The sequence below is a fragment of the Cavia porcellus genome, unplaced genomic scaffold (genome assembly GCF_034190915.1).
Source record: "Cavia porcellus strain 051 isolate PalLab524CR breed Dunkin Hartley unplaced genomic scaffold, mCavPor4.1 scaffold_10, whole genome shotgun sequence".
NCBI lineage: Eukaryota > Metazoa > Chordata > Mammalia > Rodentia > Caviidae > Cavia > Cavia porcellus.
Genome location: NW_026947493.1, coordinates 64,966,121 through 64,988,958, shown reverse-complemented (window position 1 = coordinate 64,988,958; position 22,838 = coordinate 64,966,121). Strand labels below are relative to the sequence as shown.

Here is a 22,838-nt window from a genome sequence, read left to right as displayed (position 1 = left end):
CTGACACCAATTTGCATAAGCTTCTTTCTTACTGCTACATGTTCCTGCACACAAATGTTTATTTTTAAAAAATTTCATAAATCTTAGAACATCCTTAAAATTTATTTATCCTAAACAAAGTCATTATTCTAAAAAGTTCTAAGCTTCTAAGAGCCATGACTTAACTGGCCATGACTTTATTATCTTCCTGACTAGGCCACAATGCGGTGCTTATGCTGTATTTATCCCAACTCCCTGAAATGCAAGAATATGTGACTATCTTATTCTCAGTTATATGCAAAGAGCTGGAAATATTCTAAAGCTAAATGAGCTTTTTCAAAATTCTAAAATTGTTAAAGAATGACAAAATGAACAGCCATGGTTGATTTAATTCATTCACTTTTTATTCTTCTTTTGGCAAACATCTGAGAATCTCAGCAAAACTACATTGCTCACTATAATTACATTCATTTTTACTTTACACAAGTTGTAAACATTTTTAAGTGGATAGAATTCTTGGCTAAGGACATTTCCAGAACTCTGACGTATACTTTTACAAATCAGGACAAAAGAATGCTTATATAATATCCATTAGACCATCATACAGCAAACTAAATTAGTATATGTACTTTCTGTAATTTTTAAAAAACTTTTCAGTTATAGATAAAATGATATTTACTTAAAGTTTTATGAAAAAATAGGTGACCATACAAATCTTGTTCATAACTGTACTGACCATGATCATTTAAAAATAATTTTAACAGACACAAAAAACAAGAATGTTTTGACTTTTTGTCAAAAAAAATTACTTATCTTAGAATACTTTTGATGAAGGTAGACTTTACAACTAGATTTCACGATGTTTTATTACTTCTTAATGCTAATATTTTAATTTTAGAGCAAGAAAGAGTACTTTAAAATAAACACAAAGCACTTTATATTTTACAGCTCCATTTCTTTATTAACTTCAGACCTCAAAAAAATCCAGGTCAAAGGTTAAAAAACAGGGATATTTGAAAGTACCTTGTTTGGCAAGCAGAGTGGTTTTTAAACTGTTGATTAGGACACCCTTGGGAAGTACAGACTTGTTCTAGTGGACCACAGCCCCTACCAGCTTCTCAGTGTTACCTGTTGCCCAGGTGAGACTGGCTCCACTTATCATTTTTTTGGGGGGGGGGGGCGGGGGGGGGGAGTTGAGACAAGGTCTTGCTCTGTTGTGTGGGCTGGCCTTGATCTCACTATGTAGGCCAAGCTGGCCTCAAATTCAAGACGATCCTCCTGCCTCATCCTCCCAATGGCTGGGGTTACAGGCATGTAGCACCATGCCCAGCTCCATTTATAGTATTATAAACCCAATTTTTACTCATAAAATTATACATAAAACAGAATTTCAAGGAACTTGGGAAAAACACATCAAAAGTTCTTATTTTCATAATTTTTTTTTACATAACAAATTATCAAATATACTTGCATAGATAGGGACTCTCCTTTTAGGAAGAATACTGTTATAAGTTAGCTGGCATTTAAATTAGACAAGTCATTCACACAGAAAACCTGATTTTACTACACAGCTGTTGGCTCTTCAACCATACCCACATAGGAAACATAAAAGTTCTCAAATATTTGAAAGGAAAAAATGACAATACTAGAGAATGAATAAAAAGGCAGCAATCATGTAAAACAAATTGGAAAGAGGAAGAATTTGAAGTAAATGTGGCCTTGGCCCCTTTTACTGCCAAATCCTCAATTTATAACAATATAAAGAGGGAGAGAGGCTTCTGGGAAAAGTTGACGGGAAGCAAAACTGCTGAGCAGTGATAGAAAAACCCACTAGAAAACATAAAAACCCACAGTTAGGAAGAGCATCAAGAGATGATGGCACGGACTCCAGCCTGAAGCTTAAGAAACACTGGAGGGTAACAAACAAATTAGACCATAATGTGCTAGGTCTTTTTAAAGTTATATGCAAATAAAAGGCAAACTTCTTAATTCTTTAGAGTTTAAAGCAGACAAGAGTGAACATGTTTATCTCTTTGTCTCATTTCTTTAAACCTCACCACTGATTTCTATCTGAATATTTAAAAATTCTTAATTATTAAAGCAAGCTTCTCAGCTGCTCTTTTGAAATGTACAGTAGTATATAAAAAGCTTTACCACATTAATTCTATGAACACCAAATTTACTACAATGAAGCTTTTATAACCATTTTATGACCATTAATTAAATTTGCTACCACCATACATTATTTGAATGACAAAGAGAAGCAGTCACTTTAATTCTTCAAAAAATTTGCATTGAATGGGCTGGGTAGATTTAGTTCAGTGGCATAAGCGCCAGCCTGGTAAGCACGAGGTCGTGAATTTGATCCCCGGTACCAAAAAACAAACAAACAAACAATCAGTGCAGTTTGAAAAAAATTTACATTGAAATGATTACTTGGGAAGCTTTCATCATTGGGGAGAATTTTTAAACATTTAAAATTTACTCCAAACCAGAATATTAGGAAGACAGAATTAAAAATATCAGTGAGGAGGGTACTTTCTGGGCCTGTGAATGATGTTCTTCACAAAAGACTTAGCAGTTCTAAGAATACCATGAAGAGGAAAATGGTTAAAAAATTTATCTCTGATATATTTGACATAATCCTAAAAAGCCTGTTTGTAAACTTATTCATAAAACTGATTAAGGTAGTTGTGTTTTTCAATAGCATTTAGAACAATCTAGCACTTGGCAGGAATACTCAGACTGGCATACTGTTCTAAAACATAAATACATGTGTAACATTTTATAAACTAGCTGCAATTTTCAGTAACTGTGTTCACCAACCGTGTAACAGAATTATAATGTTCTCCTAAGCCATACGCATGCCTCATATATCTGCAATGAAAGAAAAGAGTATTTTGATAAAAATACCATATATAAGTGCTTATTATCCTATAAAAACAAGTACACTGAATAACTCAGCCCAGAGGGGTATCACTCAATAGACTACATGCATTCCACACCATTTGATAAGTATCAGCAGTCAGCAAATGGTTTGTCCACCAGGGAAAATGGAAAGGCTGAGATGAGAGCTCAATAAATTTCAAATTTTCAACTAAATTCAAGTCTTTAATGACTACCTTAGTAAATTTAGCTAATAAACACTAAAGCAAAGAAGAAATCCTCATGGTACATTTCAGAAATTTTCAATCAAAATACATGGACAATATGAACAAAAAAATCTCTAAGGAATATATACACAACATGAACACATTTTACCTTTTTTAAAGAATCTTTATAATACAAAATAGTGATGGTTGTTTCAGGGGCTTTGTACATGCATGTAACATCTTCATCATTTTAAAATCCTTTATCCTCCCTTCTGTTGTATGAGTCAACCTCCTAATTTCCTATATTTCAGCTTTTACATTTGTTGAAGCTCTTAGTTAGCAATATTGTAAAATCAGGACAATATATGAACTAAAGTCCTAGAACTTTGCAGTCTTTAGAAAACACTGTATTTTTAACTCAAATACACAAATAAATCACTAGACGTTTAAATGATTATCTAAATTGTATATTCTGACCATGCTTTCTAGTGCTACAGTTACCTTTAATATAAGGTAATGACTTAATTTGATTAGAGTATTTTTTGATAACAAAAGTCTAATAAATTCTTCTTTAAATCCTTTTGTCTTAATTATGAAAATAAAATAAATTTTTAGATACTTACACAAGTGTTAATGGCTTTTTAGAATATTCTTCGCCAACTACAATAGGAGGAGAATCTGCCTGTATTATCTCTATAGGTGTCTGTAAAATGTGAGACAGAGCTCTTAGCTACAGAAAAAAAAAAAAAAAGTATTAGTAAGGAAAATAAAAATGTAAATTTTACTCAAATCATAAAGTACTGAGGTATATACATACACATGAACACGGCAACAAGTTAAGAGTAAGGGCATGCTCTGTTTCTATCCACCAAAAGTCTGGCACACTGTACAACAAATAGTTACTGAATAAATATATAAATATAGTATCTGTTAAACCAAAGACAACAATTTTTTAAACCGTACACAACAGCTTTGTAAAAATACCAACGTCCCAGTTAATAAAATGGGATGATGAGATTTGATTTATTATGATATTTAAAATACTGATAGTTAAGCACCAAATCAAATCAATAACAATTTAAGAAGGGGGTGTAGAAGCATATAACAACACAGATTTTTTTTTTTAAAGCTTGTCAGGATTCCAATGTACAAGCAATATTGAAAAATATCATTCTACAACTTTCAAAGCCAAGAATACAGGGAGATACGCATATATATTAGTCCTTTCAATGAATTTCCATGATTAAAATACTACACTATTTTAAGTAACTTCATAATATACAACATAAAATTAGAGCTTGAAGTCTGATGAATAAGAATTAACAAGGAAATTAATGCTAGTATTTTGTAGACTTGCTATGACTAAGTACTCTAAGAATTTAAACACTAGTATATACTAATTACTAATCGTCACAAACACTTTATGTACTCGTGTTACTTTCAACACTTGATACCTACCAAAATCAAACATTAAGAAATTAAATGAGCTGTACTGAATTAGAGAAGGCTGATTCTAGAGTCAAAGTTCACAAGTGGATTAATGGCTATCAGGCGTCACAGTATCTTGGATCTGTGTATTTGCCCCACTTGAAGAACACAGCCCTTATACATTTTGAAACATGTAAATTACTGCAGGAATATGGAAAGATTTCTATGTTACACAAATATAATCCCATGTTCTATTTTACAGAATGTTCCTTTGAAGTATGTATTTCTTGTGTCTAAAATAACATCTAAAAGAAAACAGTACAGAATGAAGGGTGCAAAATCAGCCCTAGAAATCTTAAGACTTCCTCTAATTCTTGGGAAATCACATAATAAAGATTTTTTTAGGAGGTTTTTTTTTTTTGGCTCCAGTTTTGACTAATGTAAGTGTATTGCATTGTGAAAACAGCAATTCTTACTTCAAATGAATTCATGAATAAATGTCTTTCAAAGGATGTTTTAAAAGGTTTTTTCATTTTAGTAAAGTTGATTAGGCCTCCAACATTTGTTTTACTCTGTGATCTTTATAAGAAAGTTCAGGGTAGTCACAAAGCTACTACAAAATCTGAGTTTCTGAGACCCAGTAGAGGCATACAAAACTAATGGACACAGGTCCCTCTGGTGGAGAGGTACAAGTATCACACTGCTAAGAAAACGATTATGGGGAAATATTTACATCACATCTTCAAATAACACAGTTCCTAAGGCAAAACACTTAGAACCAGCTTCATCCATCTGGCAGCTTAACTTTTATGTGTACTCCCTACCTCACAGAATGTTCACAATGCTTGGAGTATCCACAAAGCTCTTATTATCCCCATTCAGTAATTAAAAAACTGAAACTCCAGAGGTTTCTTGACTTCCCCCAAATCACAAAACAGAGAAGTAAAAAGAAAAGTCAGAACCTGAACCCAGAACTTGCCTTTTTAACCTGTCTTTCTAATAATTCAGATTTCTCATACTATGGAAACTTATACGTGTTTTACTTTATTTCCATGAGACAAAACTAACAGTAAAATTTTAAAAACTTGTCCTAATAAAAATTCTAATAACTTCCTACAATTATTGTTTTCTTGGGGCTACAGATTTAGCTCAGTGGCATAAGCACCTGCCTGGCAAGTGCAAGGTCATGAGTTCGATCCCTGATACCAGAAAAACAAAACAAATGATTGTTTTCTTAATATCAATTGTAATGTATCAACTCTTGCTTTCAAGTAAGTCACTTTCAACAGGAATTCAAAATAACACTTGAAACAGATGTACTAATGTAAGATTTGACTTGTAATTTCATAGATACATATATTTTTTCTATGTTTCATATAAAAGAGAAATAACTTCCTATTGTGATTTTCAACAGTTGATTCACTAGGGCAAATTTTATCTTGAGTAAAATCTTCACGTTTTTAGTACAGAAAGTTGAAGACAGTGGCAGCATCACAAATGAAAACATACAGCTGAACACCAGCTTCTTCAACAAACAGCTCTAACACTAGCTATTTAAAGTGGGGTGGTGCTTCCCTTACTACAGGTACATACGTTAGTCAAAAGCAAGGGAATGTTAATTTCCCGTTTCTTTTCACTAGAGAAATGGCAAAGATACGAAGAACAATCTGTAAACAAAAAACGGGATCAGTTAAAAATATCTGGATACCACAGAAGAAGTCATTTAACAACCCACAGTTGTATGAATTACAAACATACCTCAAGCTGTCCTCCCCATGCAGCTGTGTTTACAATATCGTCACAGTATTTTCCAAACTCTTCTGTAGAGAACAATCAGAAGACAGCAGTTAATTTTTGTAACTCTTGATACAAGACCCCTTCAATAGCTCCCACAATTTCTGATGAAAATGCCTATATCATATACATCTTCCTCTATCACTTCTCTGCACAATTCAATCACTTTCCCAGGTGCAGAAATAATCCATTCAACTTTCCACCACTTTTTCACCCAAAACCAAATCATTTCTGCTTATTTCTTTCAACTGAAGTCCATACATAACAAATCTACATTTTTGTCTTTACCCTCAAAATAGCCACCATATTTACCATTTTGATATGTGGTTTAAAACCCAAACCTGCATTTAAAAATTGTAATGTGAGAGACTAATGTATTCTATATAATATTTGTGATAGGCAAGAAAAGTGATTTTCAGAACAACCCTGAAAGTAAAAGACCTATTCTGAGTTGAACATGGGCATATTTTTTTCACGGATTTGTTTTTTTTGGCGGGGGTACTGGGAATTGAACTCAGGACTTTGTACTGTCAGGCAGGCACTTAGGCCACTGAGCTATATCCCTGGCCCTTTTCATATAGCACGTTAAAATGAGTCACAAACATTCTTCTTGTCAAGAGAAGGGTAAGAAACTATGGACATCTAAAAGCAAAATGTAGTCCATGTATGTGTCATTCACACCAAAATCCTCAGTGTTGAGAGCAATGCCTGGAATACTGGTTTGCACACAATGCCCTTCAACAAATACTGACTGAATGAAAACAGTGAGGTCTTTTGTATTTTTTCTGACTCAGCACAATGAATTCCTATCTCCTTTCAAATTTCCTACCACTACTAAAGCTGGGGAGTTTCAATGATTCGGTAATCAAACTGGACATGAAGTATAAAAGAAGAGCTCTTTATCAAGTTATTTCTGTGGATATCAAAGTTTATGAAATTATGTTTCATGTCACGTAACAAATTTTCATTATTTAGAAAATGACAGTAATCTAAAAAAAAGCAAAAGACACATTAACATTACCAAAATAACATGAATGGAAATTAGTTGGTCATAAGATTAGAGACACCTAAAGTTAAACTTCAAACCTAGCAACAGATATCTTTAGACTCTGCTCACTAAAGGGACTGCGAGGGATTATTCCTATGTATTCTGTACCATGCCGCTTCACTCTCCCCCACAGAGGGCAGACTCCAATAATGTCAACCCTAACCATACCAACCATACCATCCTGGCCATAAGACTTGCTTCCCAATGGACTCTGCAAAACATGCAGTCTTCTCTCAAAGTCAAACTTTCCTCTACTCTTTATTCCCCAAAAATCTTTTCAGATTTTTACCTGCTCTCTCCCTCATTTGCTAGTTGTGTTTTTTTTTTTTTTTTAGTTCACTACAATATTTTATCTTAAACATCAAAAGTATTGGAGCATTTAAAAAAAGTATTAGAGCAAAAAAGGCAAGTTATTAACTCATTTGTTTTTATAATATCAAATTTACACAAGTAGTATAATTACAATTTTTGAGAATAACATTATATCTACTAGCATACAGAATAAAAGAAATAAGTTCTCAGTCATGTTCTTCTTGTGATCTTCTAGAGATTAGCCAAAGCCTATCTCTTTACGTTGAATTTTAAGTATGAACTTAACGAACTTTTTTCAGTATTAATCCTATTCCTATTTTCATCTTATATAAAATACTTTATTTTAACCAAAGAATGCATAAGTGCTTAAGAAACCTAAACAAAGTAAAATGTGTCAGTATCTATTCAAAGTACAAAAAATCATTCTGACCAAATTTTGTGATAATCTTTTCTTGTAAAGGTTGTGTGGCTTCTTCTTATGAACAGGTCTGCACATAAGTAAAAACAATCAAAACCACTAATAAAATGTACTTTAAAAAATCTACCTGGGGTATACATATCTCCTGTATTAGGGTTTGTTAAAAACGGCAAAAAGTCGTCCACATGGCTTTCCATATATTTAGCCGTTTGACTTCGCAAAGCAGCCACAGTCAGAGCACAGTCCTGTTCTTTCAGCTGATCCTCAATGGCTTTGTACATACAGTGGCCATCAGATGGAATCTGCTTAATTTCTAACTCTCTGGCTGCCAATATTTGAGCAAGTTTTTCATTTTCTATATGTCTGGCTCCAGATAAGTTCTCAATTTCAGCTTCTGCTATCCTTTCTTCCCGTTCCTTTTCCAATGCAGCTTTTTTTTCCTAAAAAGAAAATATAGGAAAGTTGATTCATGATAATCAGGGTTAACTCTCATTAAGGGGATGGAGATACAAGATTCTCAAAATGTTTGGCCATTTTTCTCCCTTTTCCCACAAGCATTACCATACTGATTATCTTATCACTTATACAGTTTTCTATACTGTAAAATTCTTTTAGGACAAACTACCTATCTGATTTGTGTGTTTCTAGCACCTACCTCTGTACCAACACATAAGAAAACCTTTCTACTTAAAACTACCTATCAAGCACTTGGGAAGCTGAGGCAGGAAGATCACTGAGTTTGAGGCCAGCCTGGGCTACAGAAAGAGTTCAGGGGTAGCCTAAACTACAGTGACATCTTGTCTCAAAACCAAAGAAACAAACAAATCTACCTGTCAAATTCCTTCTCTTGCTAACTTCAAAATACTGTCTTAAGACTGAGTTATCTTAAGCTCTAATTCACATTATTATCATAGGTAAGCCCAGGACAATCCAACTTCAACTTAACATTCCATTGTATTTGATATAAATATGTTAAAGCCTTTAGAATACGTAGGCCAACAATCTTATATCTAGCTTAATAAAGTGTATATATATATATATATATAATATATATATATATATATATTTAATAAAGTAAAAGGTAAAAACATTCTCCTACACAAAAAATTAAAATAAATACACCAAAGTTTCCCTTAAGTATCACTGCCAATCCAATAGTGTTCTTTCTAGGTTTGGTGTATATCCTCCCAGATTGTTTTTCTATGCATTTTAATAAATACAGTTTACTACAAAACATGCATAATGTGCTATAACAAAAATGGTATCAGACATTGCATTCTACAATTTCCTTTCCTTACTCAAACATCTTAAGATAGCTCCCCATGGCAGCATATTGATTCGGTATGCTAGTTAAGGTGGGTGAAAGTCAATGAGATATTTGTGACATGAGTGGAGCAGGAAGGTTAGGCAAGAAGGAAAAGAGCCTGACAGCTAAACTAGTAAAGATCATAAGCCAGACAGAGCACCACATATGTCACAGCCTCAGAGCTCGAGGGCCAGAAAAAGTGACAAATAATAAAGTGGGGGGTTAAAAGATAGGTTTGTGATTAATACAGTCTATGCTTACACAGCACTAAAAAAAAGAATAGAAAGACAAAACACAGAACATAGGTTAATATAAACTCTTTGCTTACCTACCATTAAAAAAAAAAAGACCAGAATGGTAATATGCAAAATATATTTTCTCAATAGAATTATAAAATATACTGTGTCCGTGTGTTTGTGTCTGTGTTTGTATGTAATGTATGTCTGCATGCTTTTCTTTCTGATTCTCTACCATGGCTAATTCTTACTTGTACACTCAGGGAGGAAATGGCCTTTCAATTTAAGACAATAAAATGTTTAACTAAATTCTACAAATCTTGATATAAGTAATAAATTACGATGAACGAGAGTGTAAACCAAGAGCAGAAAAAGGGACATTTTCATGCCCTCATTCTACTCCGTGGGGCAGAGGAATATAAATGGGAAGGCAAATTCAGTTACTTAGCTGCCACAGACACGTTGTGGCTGCCTGCTATGGGCCATCCATATCAGTCAAAGTTGAAGGAATTTCTAAGTTACCGAAACAAAAGCAGCAGTTGCTCTTTTATAAAACTTAAGTCTGTTTAGGATTTTCCTTACAAATGTAACTGTAACAGATGCAACACATATAAATTTATTTCATTACATATCTACAACTGTAGATCACAGGCATGAATAAAATCTTAAAACACAAGATGGCACTGTTACTCTAAAAAAGACTAAACAGTTTCAGAGGGGAGAGGAAAAATAAGCACCTTAGACATCATCTAATCCAAAACCCCTCATTTTCCTCTTCTGAGGAAACAGCACACAGAAAGATTTCCAAAGGCCAAACAGCTGGTTACAGCAGAGCGGGGCCAAGGACAACAGAGAAAGCTCCTTTATGAGGCACCTGAATCAGAGTGCAAGTTGGAGCAGATGGCAGCTGGAGTTAATGATGTATGTACTCTGAACTGGAAGAGTGGAACTTCATTCTACGTGGAAAATCTTTCAAGCCCAAAATACTAATTGCAATCGTTTCAATTATTTTCCCTCGTTCTTTGTTTCAGTATCACAATACAAATGAGTTTCCTTTCTAGCAAACTAGTTAGGAAATTCACTGGATTCTTTTCTGTGCAATGTACAGTGTCCCAATAGCACTTTGTTTTCCACCACAGTACTACCAATAGAATGAGACTAACAAAGCCTAATGAAAATGTAAAAAAAAAAAAAAAAAAAATAGTAAGGAACTCACATTATTGGTAAACCTAGCATGTTGTTAAATCAACAAAGTAACAAGAAGGGCATCTTAAGAGTTGGGCAATAGTCCCGGGTTTACATCAAATTTTCAGCACACCAATGAGATCATCTGAGTCTCATCCTTCTTAAAATAAAGAACTCGATCAGATCTCTTTCTAACTATCTATTTTCTTATTTCTGAAGCCTAGTTCTTTTGCTTTTTACTTTGGACTCTTCCCACCCAAAGAAAAGCTTTTTTAAATAAACCAAATAGCCAATATTATTTTCAGATTGAAAATAAGATGGGTTCTAAAGTAGCTCATCATAGTCTTATAATAAATGTTAGACAAGTTTCGTTACATTTTCCTTCTAGAATTGTATCTTTCTCAAAGATACACAACATTAGTTAATTCCTTGCTGTTTTGGCAAAAAAAAAAAAGTTTCAAATCATCTAATACCCAATTGTCCACCCTAATTTCAGGTTCTATTTTCTTAACCATTATAAACGTTCAGTGTTTTCCATTTCAGAATCTCATTAGTATAAGTAATTACATTTCTTCAGGGTATTTTCTCTGCCAAGTGGAAAGCAGCTGAATACAAAAAATATTAAAACTTTTTCAGAGCATAGTTGAAAGGGTATTCATATCAATTAAAAGAAAGGTAAGTGAGCTTTGTTTTTGTTTGTGGTACTGCCTAAGAGTATACGTACACAACTTTTGATAATGGCAGAAATTAGTGGTCCTCTTAACTTTTCCAGAATTAAGTCAGTTACTATATGATGTATCAGTACCTAAGTAATTCCAAACATTATGCTGGCATGCAAAAATTCTGACCATTTTTGATTTATAGAAGCTAGGTGACCATCAGAAAAAGAATATCTATTATAAATAAAGAATTAAATTAGATAAAAGACCTAAGCTTTTAATTGTTTGAAATTCACAATATTTACTCAAGAATAAAATTCTGGATGGAGCTTCCAACAAGTAGGCAGGCACACGCTATCCCCGGAGCCCAGCCTATTTAGGACCCCTGCACCTTACCATCGGTGTGCAGAGGAGGGGCTAGGCAGATCTGGGGCACCTACATCCGCCTCCCCATGTGTCTGGAGGACTGAGGATATCTCAGCAAGCAGGGAAGCATCGCAGGTTCCAGAGGCCCCACGGCCTGTGCTAAGTGCTCAGCGCACTCTGCTCAAAGCCCAGACTGTTCAGGACCCTCCAGTTAAGTGGATAAGTGGTTTGAGGCATCTACATCCGCCTCCCCATTCCAGCTGCACCTGGAGAACTGTGGAGCTTCCAACAAGCAGGGGGACGCACAGTGTCCCTGAAGACCAGCTTATCTGGAACTACAGAGTTCTAAACAGGCAGAAGAGGGCCACTGGTTCTATAGGCCCAGTGGCTTGGGGTAACGGGGTGCCAGAGTCTCAGGAGCTGCGAACATAGAAGGGGATTTCCAACAGACCTTGATGAAGCTTTCAAATAACACAGAAACACAGAAATATAGGAAAATGACAAAACGAAAGACCAAATTACAACCTCAAACCTCCAGCCCATCTCAAGAAACCCTAGGAGCAATGTATATAGAAGAAAATATATGCCATTCACCTCAAATATCGGACACAATAGCTACTGAAATTAACAAGTAACTCCAGGAAGTTTTAAAGAAATTCAAACTCGAAATAATCTCCCAGGTAAAAGAAGAAATGATAAAAGAAATGAAAGAGATTCTGAATATATCTAAAGAAAACACAATTTAAAAATTGGAGGAACTAAACAAAAAGATAGAATCCCTAGATGAGCAATACAAGAAACAAACAGAATACATAATGCAGATGCACAGAGATATACAGGAAATAAAATACTCCACTGAAAGTTGTAAAAACCGCCTTAATGAAAGTGAAGATAGAATTTCAGACCTTGAAGACAGGATTGCAGCTAGTGAACAGGAAAGGAAAGATCATTTAAAAATAACAAGGAATCAGGAAACAACAATTCAACAACTGCAAGATGATGCAAAGAAAAATAACATAAGAATGATAGGGATTAATGAAAAAGAAGGAGACAACATAAAGGATGTCAAGAGGATATTTAGAGAACTAATAGCTGAAAATTTCCCAACCATGAGATCAGAAACCGACATCAGGATCAGTGAAGCATATAGAACTCCAAATAGTCATAACCAAAATAAAACTACACCCAGACATATAATAATCATCATCCCAGAAATCCAAGACACAAGAATAGATTATTAAAAGCTGTCAGAGAGAAAAGACAGATCACTTATAAAGGAAAACCTATCAGAAGCATAGCAGACTTCTCATCACAAACAATAAATTCAAGAAGAGCATGGAATGAAGTATTCCAGATCCTAAAGCAAAATGATTTCCAACCTACACTGATGTATCCTGCAAAACTATCATTCAAAATTGATGGTGAAATACGATACTTCCATGACAAAGAACAGCTGAAGAACTTTATGAACACCAAACCAACCCTGCAAAAAATATTGAAAGACAGTTTAGATACACAAAGGAAAAAACCACTAAGCAAAGCAGATAATTAAACAGAATAGAAAGATAAAGATGCAACAGCAGAGAGATAACATGTCAACAATAAACCAGCATTTAACAGTAATAACCATTAATGTAAATGGTCTCAATGCACCAATCAAAAGAAACAGACTAGCAGAATGGATCAAGAAACAAAATCCAACCATATGCTGTTTACAGGAAACCCATCTAACCCAGAAGGATACTCACAGACTGAAAGTCAAAGGATAGAAAACAATACTTCATGTAGCAGGAATCCAAAAAAAAGCAGGAGTAGCCATTCTGTTTGCAGACAACGTGAACTTTAAACCAACAATGACCATAAAGGACAAAGAAGGTCACTACATACTCGTTAGGGGAAAACTCCAAGAGGAAGAGAAAACTATCTTAAATATATATGCACCAAACTCCAGAGTACCCAGTTATATAAAACAATTTTTAACAGAAATGAAAACTCAAATTATCAGTAACACAATTGTAACAGGAGACCTTAATACACCATTGACACCAAGGGACAGATCCACCAGACAGAAAATGAGCAAAGAAATAACAGAAGTGAATCACACCTGCGAACAAATGGATTTGATAGACATATACAGAATGTTCCACCCAACAACATCAGAATACACATTCTTCTCAGCAGTACATGGATCATTCTCTAAAACAGACCATATATTAGCTCACAGAACATATTTAAACAAATGCAAAAGTGTTGAAATCATTCCTTGCATGTTATTGGATCATAGCGCTCTGAAATTAGAAATTAATGATAAAAGATACTGCAAAAATCCCACAAACACATAAAAACTGAATAACACACTCTTGAGTAATCAGTGGGTCACAGAAGAAATTAAACAATACCTAAAAGAAAATGAAAATGCAGATACAACTTAGCGGAATTTGTGGGATGCAATGAAAGCCGTCCTCAGAGGAAAATTTATTGCACTGAGTTCCCACATCAGGAAATCAGAGCTACACCTCAAACAGCTAGAAAAAGAAGAGCAAGTCAAGCCCAAAGCCAAAAGCAGGGAGGAAATTATAAAAATCAGAGCAGAAATCAATGCAATAGAGACTAAGAAAACAATCCAAAGAATCAACGAATCAAAGAGTTGGTTCTTTGAAAGAATAAATAAAATCGATAAGCCCCTAGCCAACCTTATTAAAAAAAGGGAAGAAAAAGCTCAAATTCATGCAATAAGAAATGAAAAAGGTGAAATCACTACAGACCCAATAGAAATACAGAAGATCATCAACACCTATTTCGAAAACCTCTACTCTCAAAGGTTTGATAACACAGAAGAAATAGACAGATTCTTAGAAAGATATGAAGTACCAAAGCTAGATCAGAGGATGTGAAACTGCTGAATAACCCAATCTCTGTTAATGAAATTGAAAATGTAATTAAGTCCTTCCCTACAAAGAAGAGCCCAGGCCCAGATGGATTCACTGCAGAATTCTACAAGAAATACAAAGAAGACCTAATGCCGACACTCCTCAAACTATTCAATGAAATTGAAAGGGAAGCAATCCTTCCTAAGTCATTCCTGGAAGCAAGTATTACTCTAGTACCAAAATCTGAGAAAGACCCAACTAAAAAAGAGAACTATAGACCGATCTCCCTAATGAACAAAGATGCAAAAATCCTCAATAAAATATTGGCAAATAGGATCCAGCAAATCATCAAGAAGATTATACACCATGACCAAGTGGGATTCATCCCAGGAATGCAAGGATGGTTCAACATACGTAAATCAATGAATGTAATGCACCATATCAATAAAGTCAAAAGTAAGAATCACATGATCATTTCTATAGATGCAGAAAAAGCTTTCAATAAGGTCCAACATTCATTCATGATAAAAAGTTTACAGAAAATTGGAATAGATGGTCCTTACCTCAATATAATAAAGGCCATTTATGACAAACCAACAACCAGCATTATACTAAATGGCCAAAAATTGAAAGCCTTTACTATAAAATCAGGCACAAGACAAGGATGTCCTTTATCACCACTCCTATTTAACACAGTACTGCAAGTACTAGCCAGGGCAATTACGCAAGAGAGAGAAATAAAAGGGGTAAAGATAGGAAAAGAAGAAGTTAAATTACCATTGTTTGCAGATGACATGATGCTCTACATAGAAGACCCCCTAAACTCCATTAAAAGACTCTTAGATACAATAAATAAATTCAGTAATGTAGCTGGATACAAAATCAGTACTCAGAAATCAATAGCATTCCTATACACGAACAACAAAATCACAGAGAGGGAAATAAGAGAAACTACACTCTTCACATTAGCAAGCAAAAAAATGAAATATTTAGGAATTACTCTTACAAAAGAAGTGAAAGTCTTATACAGTGAAAATTATAATACACTGAAAAAAGAAATTGAAGATGATCTCAGAAAATGGAAAGACATCCCTTGCTCATGGAAAGGAAGAACAAACATTGCGAAAATGGCCATTCTCCCAAAACTGTTATACAGATTCAATGCAATCCCAATAAAAATACCATCAACATACCTTATAGATCTAGAGAAATCACTCCTAAATTACATCTGGAACCAGAAGAGCCCTAGAATAGCAAAGGCAATTCTAAGCAGCAAAGACAAAGCAGGAGGCATCACAATCCCTGACTTGAAGTTATACTACAAAGCAACAGTAGTAAAATCAACATGGTATTGGAATCAAAACAGAGCCGAAGATCAATGGAATATATTAGAAGATACAACCACAACTACAAACACACTCAACCACCTTATCTTTGATAAAGGAGCCAAGCAGGTTCACTGGAAGAATGACAGTCTCTTTAATAAATGGTGCTGGAAAAACTGGCTCTCCATTTGCCGAAAACTAAAGCTAGACCCATGTCTATCACCATGTACTAAATTAAAATCTAAATGGGTCAAAGATCTGAATATTAAAACAGAAACACTAAATCTATTGGAAGACAAATTGGGTAGAAAGCTTGAAGACATAGGAGTAGGTAGAGAATTCATGAACAGGACTCAAACTGCACAGGAAATACTTCCCAGAATCAATAACTGGGACCACTTCTTATTAAAAAGTTTCTGCACGTCAAAAGAAATCTCCAGCATAGTGAAAAGAAAACCCACAAGATGGGAAAAGATTTTAGTGAACTCTCTGTCAGACAAGGGACTCTTGTCTACAACATATAAAGAATTAAAAAAAACTCAGACCCCAAAATTCAAAGATCCAATCCAAAAATGGGCATCTAGGATGAATACGCACTTCTCAGATGAAGAAATACAAATGGCAAATAAATACATGAAAAAATGTTCATCATCATTGGTCATTAAGAAATGCAAATTAAAACCACACTGAGATACCATCTCACTCCTGAAAGAATGGCCAGGATCAAGAAAACCAACAACAACAAATGCTGAAGAGGCTGTGGGGAAAAAGGAACTCTCCTACACTGTTGGTGGGAGTGTGGACTGGTACAGCCTTTGTGGAGGTCAGTCTGGAGATTTCTCAGAAAGCTGGGATTGGAAGTCCCATTTATTCCAGCTATTCCACTTCTAGGCATATTCCCAGAAGAACTGAAAGCATCATACCACAGTGATATATGTGCACCTATGTTTATAGCAGCACAATTTGTAATCGCCAGATCTTGGAAACAACCCAAGTGTCCATCAACTGAGGAATGGATAAAAAAGTTGTGGTATTTCTATACAAAAGAGTATTACTCAGCTATAAAGAAGCATCACATTGAGATATTTATCAATAAATGGGCGCAGCTTGAGACCATATTCACAAGTGAAATAAATCCATCTCGCATGTGTGAATATCGAATAGTTTCCCTAATGTAAGTAATGATTCAAATATATAAAAATATGTGGTAATCATGATTCCCCCATTATGTGGCCTTGAAGCCTTATAAAGTTTTCACTTATTAATTGGAAAGGCTTTATTCTGGGCTTCTTGATATGGAAATATTTGAAGCTATAGTATATGAAGTTTTATTCAAATATTTCAAGAAAAAAGTCAGACACTATGGTAATTACTATTAAGTCGGGTTATTTGGTGGTGAACCACTAGATTGCTGAAACAGTCATGCTTTGACCTGTATTGTTATATATGTTATGTCCTCTTTTATCTCAATCTCTCCCTTATTCATTAAAAAAATTATTTAGTTATTTTTTATGGTTTTTTTAATTAAGGGGAAAAATTAAAAAAATTAGCAGGATATAAAATAGTAACTTTTTTTGATTTCCTATTAACTTGTTTTGAAGTCCTGTAATACTCCCACCATCTTGTTTTGACTAATTAGACTCTGTTCCATTCTGTATGATAGTATCAAGTTTGAGGGTATAGGCAACTACTTTGAAGGCAATAAGATTCACTAAGATGCTCATTCTGGTTTGACTATTGTCTCCTTTGGAAGTCCTGTAATGTTTACAATGCTTAAGTCTTATTGGTCTTGTTCTCTACTGTTTTGTTCAACTTTATAATACCTAATGAGATAGACAATTCTTTTTAAGGAAACAAGAGACATTATGGTAACCATTGTTGATAACCTTGTACTCTGTTTTTACATCATGTGCTATGTCTATTCTTGGTTTTGACTGACAGCTTTGTTTTGCCATATTTGACTTTATTCTCTCCCTCCCCCCAAAAAAAAGTAATAAGAACTAAGGAGTAATAAAACCCAAAATGTGTAAATTTTGTTGTAAAAAAGAGAGGGAAAAAAAAGTGCTCTAAAAGATACAACAGCAAGTGTGTTTAGGGGTGTTAAATAGCTGACCATATTAATGTTTTTGGTTGGATCATTGAACACAACTGTTTGCAGTCTCACTGTTTGAATGTCCACTTTGTATGCTTTGATACTGTGACTTGAGCAACTATCTCTAAGATGATAATGTGTCATCTATTAACTGGTGATTTCTGTTTTTTTTTTTTTTTTTTTTTTGTAGTTCTGTATTACTTGTACCCTTACACCGCTTTGTTTTGTTTTGTTTTTTCTCTTTTTCCTTTTAAATAAAATTTTAAAAAAAAGAATAAAATTCTGATGGGCAAGGTGGAGCATGCTTTAATCTCAGCACTCAGGAGGATGAGACAAGAGGAACTGCCTTGAATTTGGGGCCAACCTGTGCTACACAGTGAATTCAAGGCCAGCTTGAACTACACAGTGAGACCTGTCTTATAAAAACCAAAATCAAATACCACAAAAGTGTGAGAAACGTGTGACAATTGCAACTAAATCAACTTTCAAAAAAAAGACATTTAAAACGAAATTTTCAAAAGGTATACTATACTTTAATACAATAAAAAATTCTATCATTTTTTGATCTATTAGATCTCCAGGCTTTGTATTAAGCATACCGGCAAAGATGTATTACTTTATATCCTCAGTAATCTAATGAAAGAGGTATTGGCTTCCCACATTTTACAGGTATCTAACTGAAGTTTTAAAAAGTTAAAAATCTTATGCAAGTAAATTAAAACCTCATCTGGATGGTAAGAGAATCTCAGGGTTTATAGCACTAGCTCAGTATGTAACAGGCCCTGGATTTGATCTCCAGCAGTGCTAAGAAAAAGAAAAAAACTTTCATCTGCTCTATGCTCTACTAAATTATGTACTACTAAATTTGAAGATGCAAAGATGGTTTAAAAAAAACCTGTATTTAAATTCTAGAAATTATAAAGTCTTAGTAAAATATTGAATTTAAATGTCTTTTTTAAAGGCCTAGGCAATCTCACTCACATAATATTAACATCTTTAACTCACTGTTTTCAATAAACCAGCTTATTTTTAGCTCTTCACTAACAAATAATCTATTTCCACATTTGTTTTAACAGATTGCTTCACCTACTTGAAATAATCTAAATAATTGCAACTCCTTTAAATTCTAATCCATCATTTAATCCAAAAATACTCCCTTCTCTGAGTTTTTACTTTATTTAATCATTGTATAAAGGCATAGAGAATTCTCTGAGAATCTGGTATACTTATACTTCTTTGTATACTTACTTATTTAACTTCTGGTTCAAATCCTTGTTTTCTTACTTAGTACCAGTTTTTAACAAAAGTTGCACATCAGACAGCAGACTCACCTAAGTTCATAGTCCAAAGAGTCTAAATTAAGTCTGACACAGCATATTTGTTTAAAAAAAAAATTCATGTGCACTCCCCAGTCCAACTCTCCTGTGAGAACTACACACTGGAGATCTTATAATGTCTTAGACCTATTTTCTTCTCTATAAAATAGGGTTATAAAAATCCTACTTCCTAGGAGTACTGTCAGGACTAGATGAGATTTCGTGTTTCATACAAATGGCTTAGCACAGTATCAAGTACTTAATGTTAGTCTGGATCTTTTTACAAAAAATGACATGAATTTTTTTTTTTTAATCCCTCCTTATATAACACCTAAGAGTGTACTGAACCAAGACTTGTGGCAAAGTTATATAATCCCTGGGAGGCTGAGCAGGAAGGTTAGACGTTAGAGCCCAGGTTGGGCAACTTAGTTAACCTATCTCAAAATAAAAAAAAAAAAATTAAACATGGGCTGGAGATGTAGCCTCGTGCAAAGACCCCCATACTACTACCACCAAAAAAAAAAAAAAAAAATCTATTTATTTATTATTGCACATACAACACTAACTTATAGAGTTGATGACACGACTTTCATACCCGTCTCTTTTGTGCTTTTGATATCCGAGGTGGCTGATTCTCAAGTACCAAGTTTGCAATGTTAACAGCGACAGAATCTATCTAAAGGAAACAGAAAGCATTAACAAGTCAATGAAAACTACTTTGATAGTATTTTTGAAAGCAGGTTACTAAGTTATTGATGGAAATCACAAGTACATCAACTTCTGCATTTCAAATTTAAGTCACAGCACTAGACATCATAATGTATGATATGGTCTCATCTTCTTTCTTTACTTTTATGAGAGAATCTGTCAGATTTCCAAGAAGTCTCCCTATAACTCTTCAGAGACAATGCTCATTTCTCCTTGGAATGCCTACTCCAGCAACAGGAAGCATCTTACTTCCTACGTGAGTGCCAGTTCACTCAGGACTATCCTTCCTCTCTCTCAATGTTAATGGCTCAAATAAAACATAGGTCTTGTGTTGGCTCAGTTCATTACTAACTGCATAATCTTAAATTTTGCAGCAGAGGCTCTTCTCCATTCTATTTGAACTTGGTAAGCACTGATTCTTAAACTTATCTTTTCCTATCTATGAACTGATTAATTGCATGCAGAAAATATCATTTATGGTATCATATCTTAAAACTCAAATGGCTATTATGTTTGCTGAGGTAAGAAAATATGATGCTAGGCTTCTATGGGGATAAATAGTATTTTATTATTATAAGTAAAGCTAGTTCTTAGTATGACACATAAAATTATTTATGCCCTCTACTGCATAAAGTTAGTAGTTTTCAAAGGCTGATCAAAATATCCAAATCAGACAAAGATTTTAAAGAATGGTTGTCAGTGTTACAGAAACTAGGAATCTTGATTTTTTCTGAGGATTCTGGTAAAATTCACATACTGACAACAGGCAATATACAAAGTGGTATGTGAAAAACAAAAAGCAAAGGAAATAAAAATTTAGGCAGAATTAAAAAAAATCAGTTAATGGAAAAGGTAAAAGTTCAAAGTAGAATGGGAGTTTGTATTTGAACAGTTAGAAAATATGCAATTTTAAGAATCAAACATTTTTGTCCTTGGAAACCTAGAGGAAAAATTTTGAAATTGAATGTCTAAAAAAGGAAACAAAACTATCTTGCTAATAAAAAAGATAGGGAGGCAATTAGGAATATAACAATTATAACATATACCTCAAGAAGGTTGCCTTGTTTTCTGTAGCTACAGTACAGTATTAAGGTCAAGGAAGGGGAGTATCTTGACTATTGATTGATAAATACCAGTTAAAATGATAAAAAATTGCTCTCATTTAACAAAAAAAAAAACTGTAAATTTTTGTTCATTACAAGTTGCTTCTTGAGCAACTTGTAAAAATGAATTTAATGTATATTTTTAAAATGGTTTCACATCTGTTGTCCCATCTGACCTTTATAAAAACCTGTGATTAGACAGCAGAAGTATTTGTGTCATCACATTATATGTGGGTAAATTTACGATCAGATTGCTTAAGTAACTTTGCCCAGGTTGTAATCCTATTCAGTGACAATTCTGGCACCAGAAGTGTGGTCCTCCAACTTCCATTTGAAGTTACCTATGATACACTTTACCAACCTGTTCATCTTTTAGTCAAGTAAAGTGTAATAAAACATAGATAAGCAAAACTAAGCAACAATACCAATTTTATGGTTTTATACGATCAATTTAACAGATGAGGACAGGTGCTTTCAAATGTTGTAGGCAACACAAATATTTCACATACCTTATTTTCCTTAGCAGCCAGTTTCAGTTGCTCCAGTTCTTCTCTATGTTTCTGTTCCATTTCTTTTTCCAACTTTGCAACATCTTCAGTGAGCTGCTTCCTTCTCCTTTTGTCATTCTTGGGGACAGCATTTTTCATACCCTGAATTTTGGCTAAAAAGTCACCAAAATGATTAAGTCAGAAACTCAGGAATAAGAGGAAATAGGAAACAGGTCCACTAAGAAAACAGAAAGCAGCGGAAAGGACATACATAGAAGAAATCATTGTGGAACCAAGAAGTCATATTAATAACAGCTACAAAGAGACTAGGTGAAGCTTGAGGACAAACAAAGCCAAACAAAAGCCACTCATTAATAAAACCTTGAATTTGGTTGGGTTGTTTGAACAGGAGGAAGAAAATGAAGGCAGTGCAGTGAAGCAAGTTTTAACCTTTCAAATATCCTTTCTCAGCCCTCCAAACGGAGGTGAGGGGATTCAATAAGCCACACGCTAGGGCAGAGCGTCCGTAACTGGGGCAGGAATGGGAGATGGAGGGAGGAATGGGAAAGGAGGAGTACAAATGGGGAAAGGAGGCAGATATGGGACAAGAAGACAGACATGGGAAGGAGGCAGAAGGACGCTGGGTGGGGACCAATCCAGTCCAGACCAGTTTCGCGTCAGGCCTTGAAGGCATCCTGTGAAGGCTAAGGGATGAGGGTGTTGGAGACAGGCGAGAAGAGAATGTCACTTTGGAAGAGACCTAGAGGATCCAGGCCATTCTCCCTTCAAGATTCCCCAAAATCAAGCCGCTCCGCGCCCTTCCCTGGGTCTAGAGGACTTCTAGTTTCCCACTTTCTTCCTCGTCACCTTGCAGCTCCTTCTTTTCCTTGCGATGCCTTCTCACCAGCTGCTCCTCTTCATCCAGTTCTTCGGTCAAGGCTGCCTCCATAATGACCAGGTTGCCTGACACTCACAGTAAGAAATCGCTTGCAACAAGGACCAGCCGGCACCTTGCACGCCTTAATTCTCACCCCGAACGCCATTGGTCGCTGCCAGGTTTTAGCCCCGCCTTTAAGGCAGGACCGGATGTAACTCAAGCCAATGGAAGAATGA

At 34.7% G+C, this 22,838-nt stretch overlaps 1 protein-coding gene across 1 annotated transcript; it reads right to left on the bottom strand.

Annotated features, from left to right (window-relative positions):
• Positions 1-361: 361 nt before the first annotated feature.
• On the bottom strand, positions 362-22,793 carry Otud6b (OTU deubiquitinase 6B). Its single transcript, XM_003479880.5, has 7 exons — positions 22,593-22,793; positions 21,747-21,898; positions 20,022-20,102; positions 8,199-8,511; positions 6,258-6,319; positions 3,695-3,801; positions 362-2,856 (listed from the first exon to the last, which is right to left on the bottom strand). The coding sequence occupies exons 1-7, from the start codon at positions 22,672-22,674 to the stop codon at positions 2,772-2,774; spliced, it is 882 nt and encodes a 293-aa protein (XP_003479928.2). The 5' UTR covers positions 22,675-22,793; the 3' UTR covers positions 362-2,771.
• Positions 22,794-22,838: the final 45 nt, after the last annotated feature.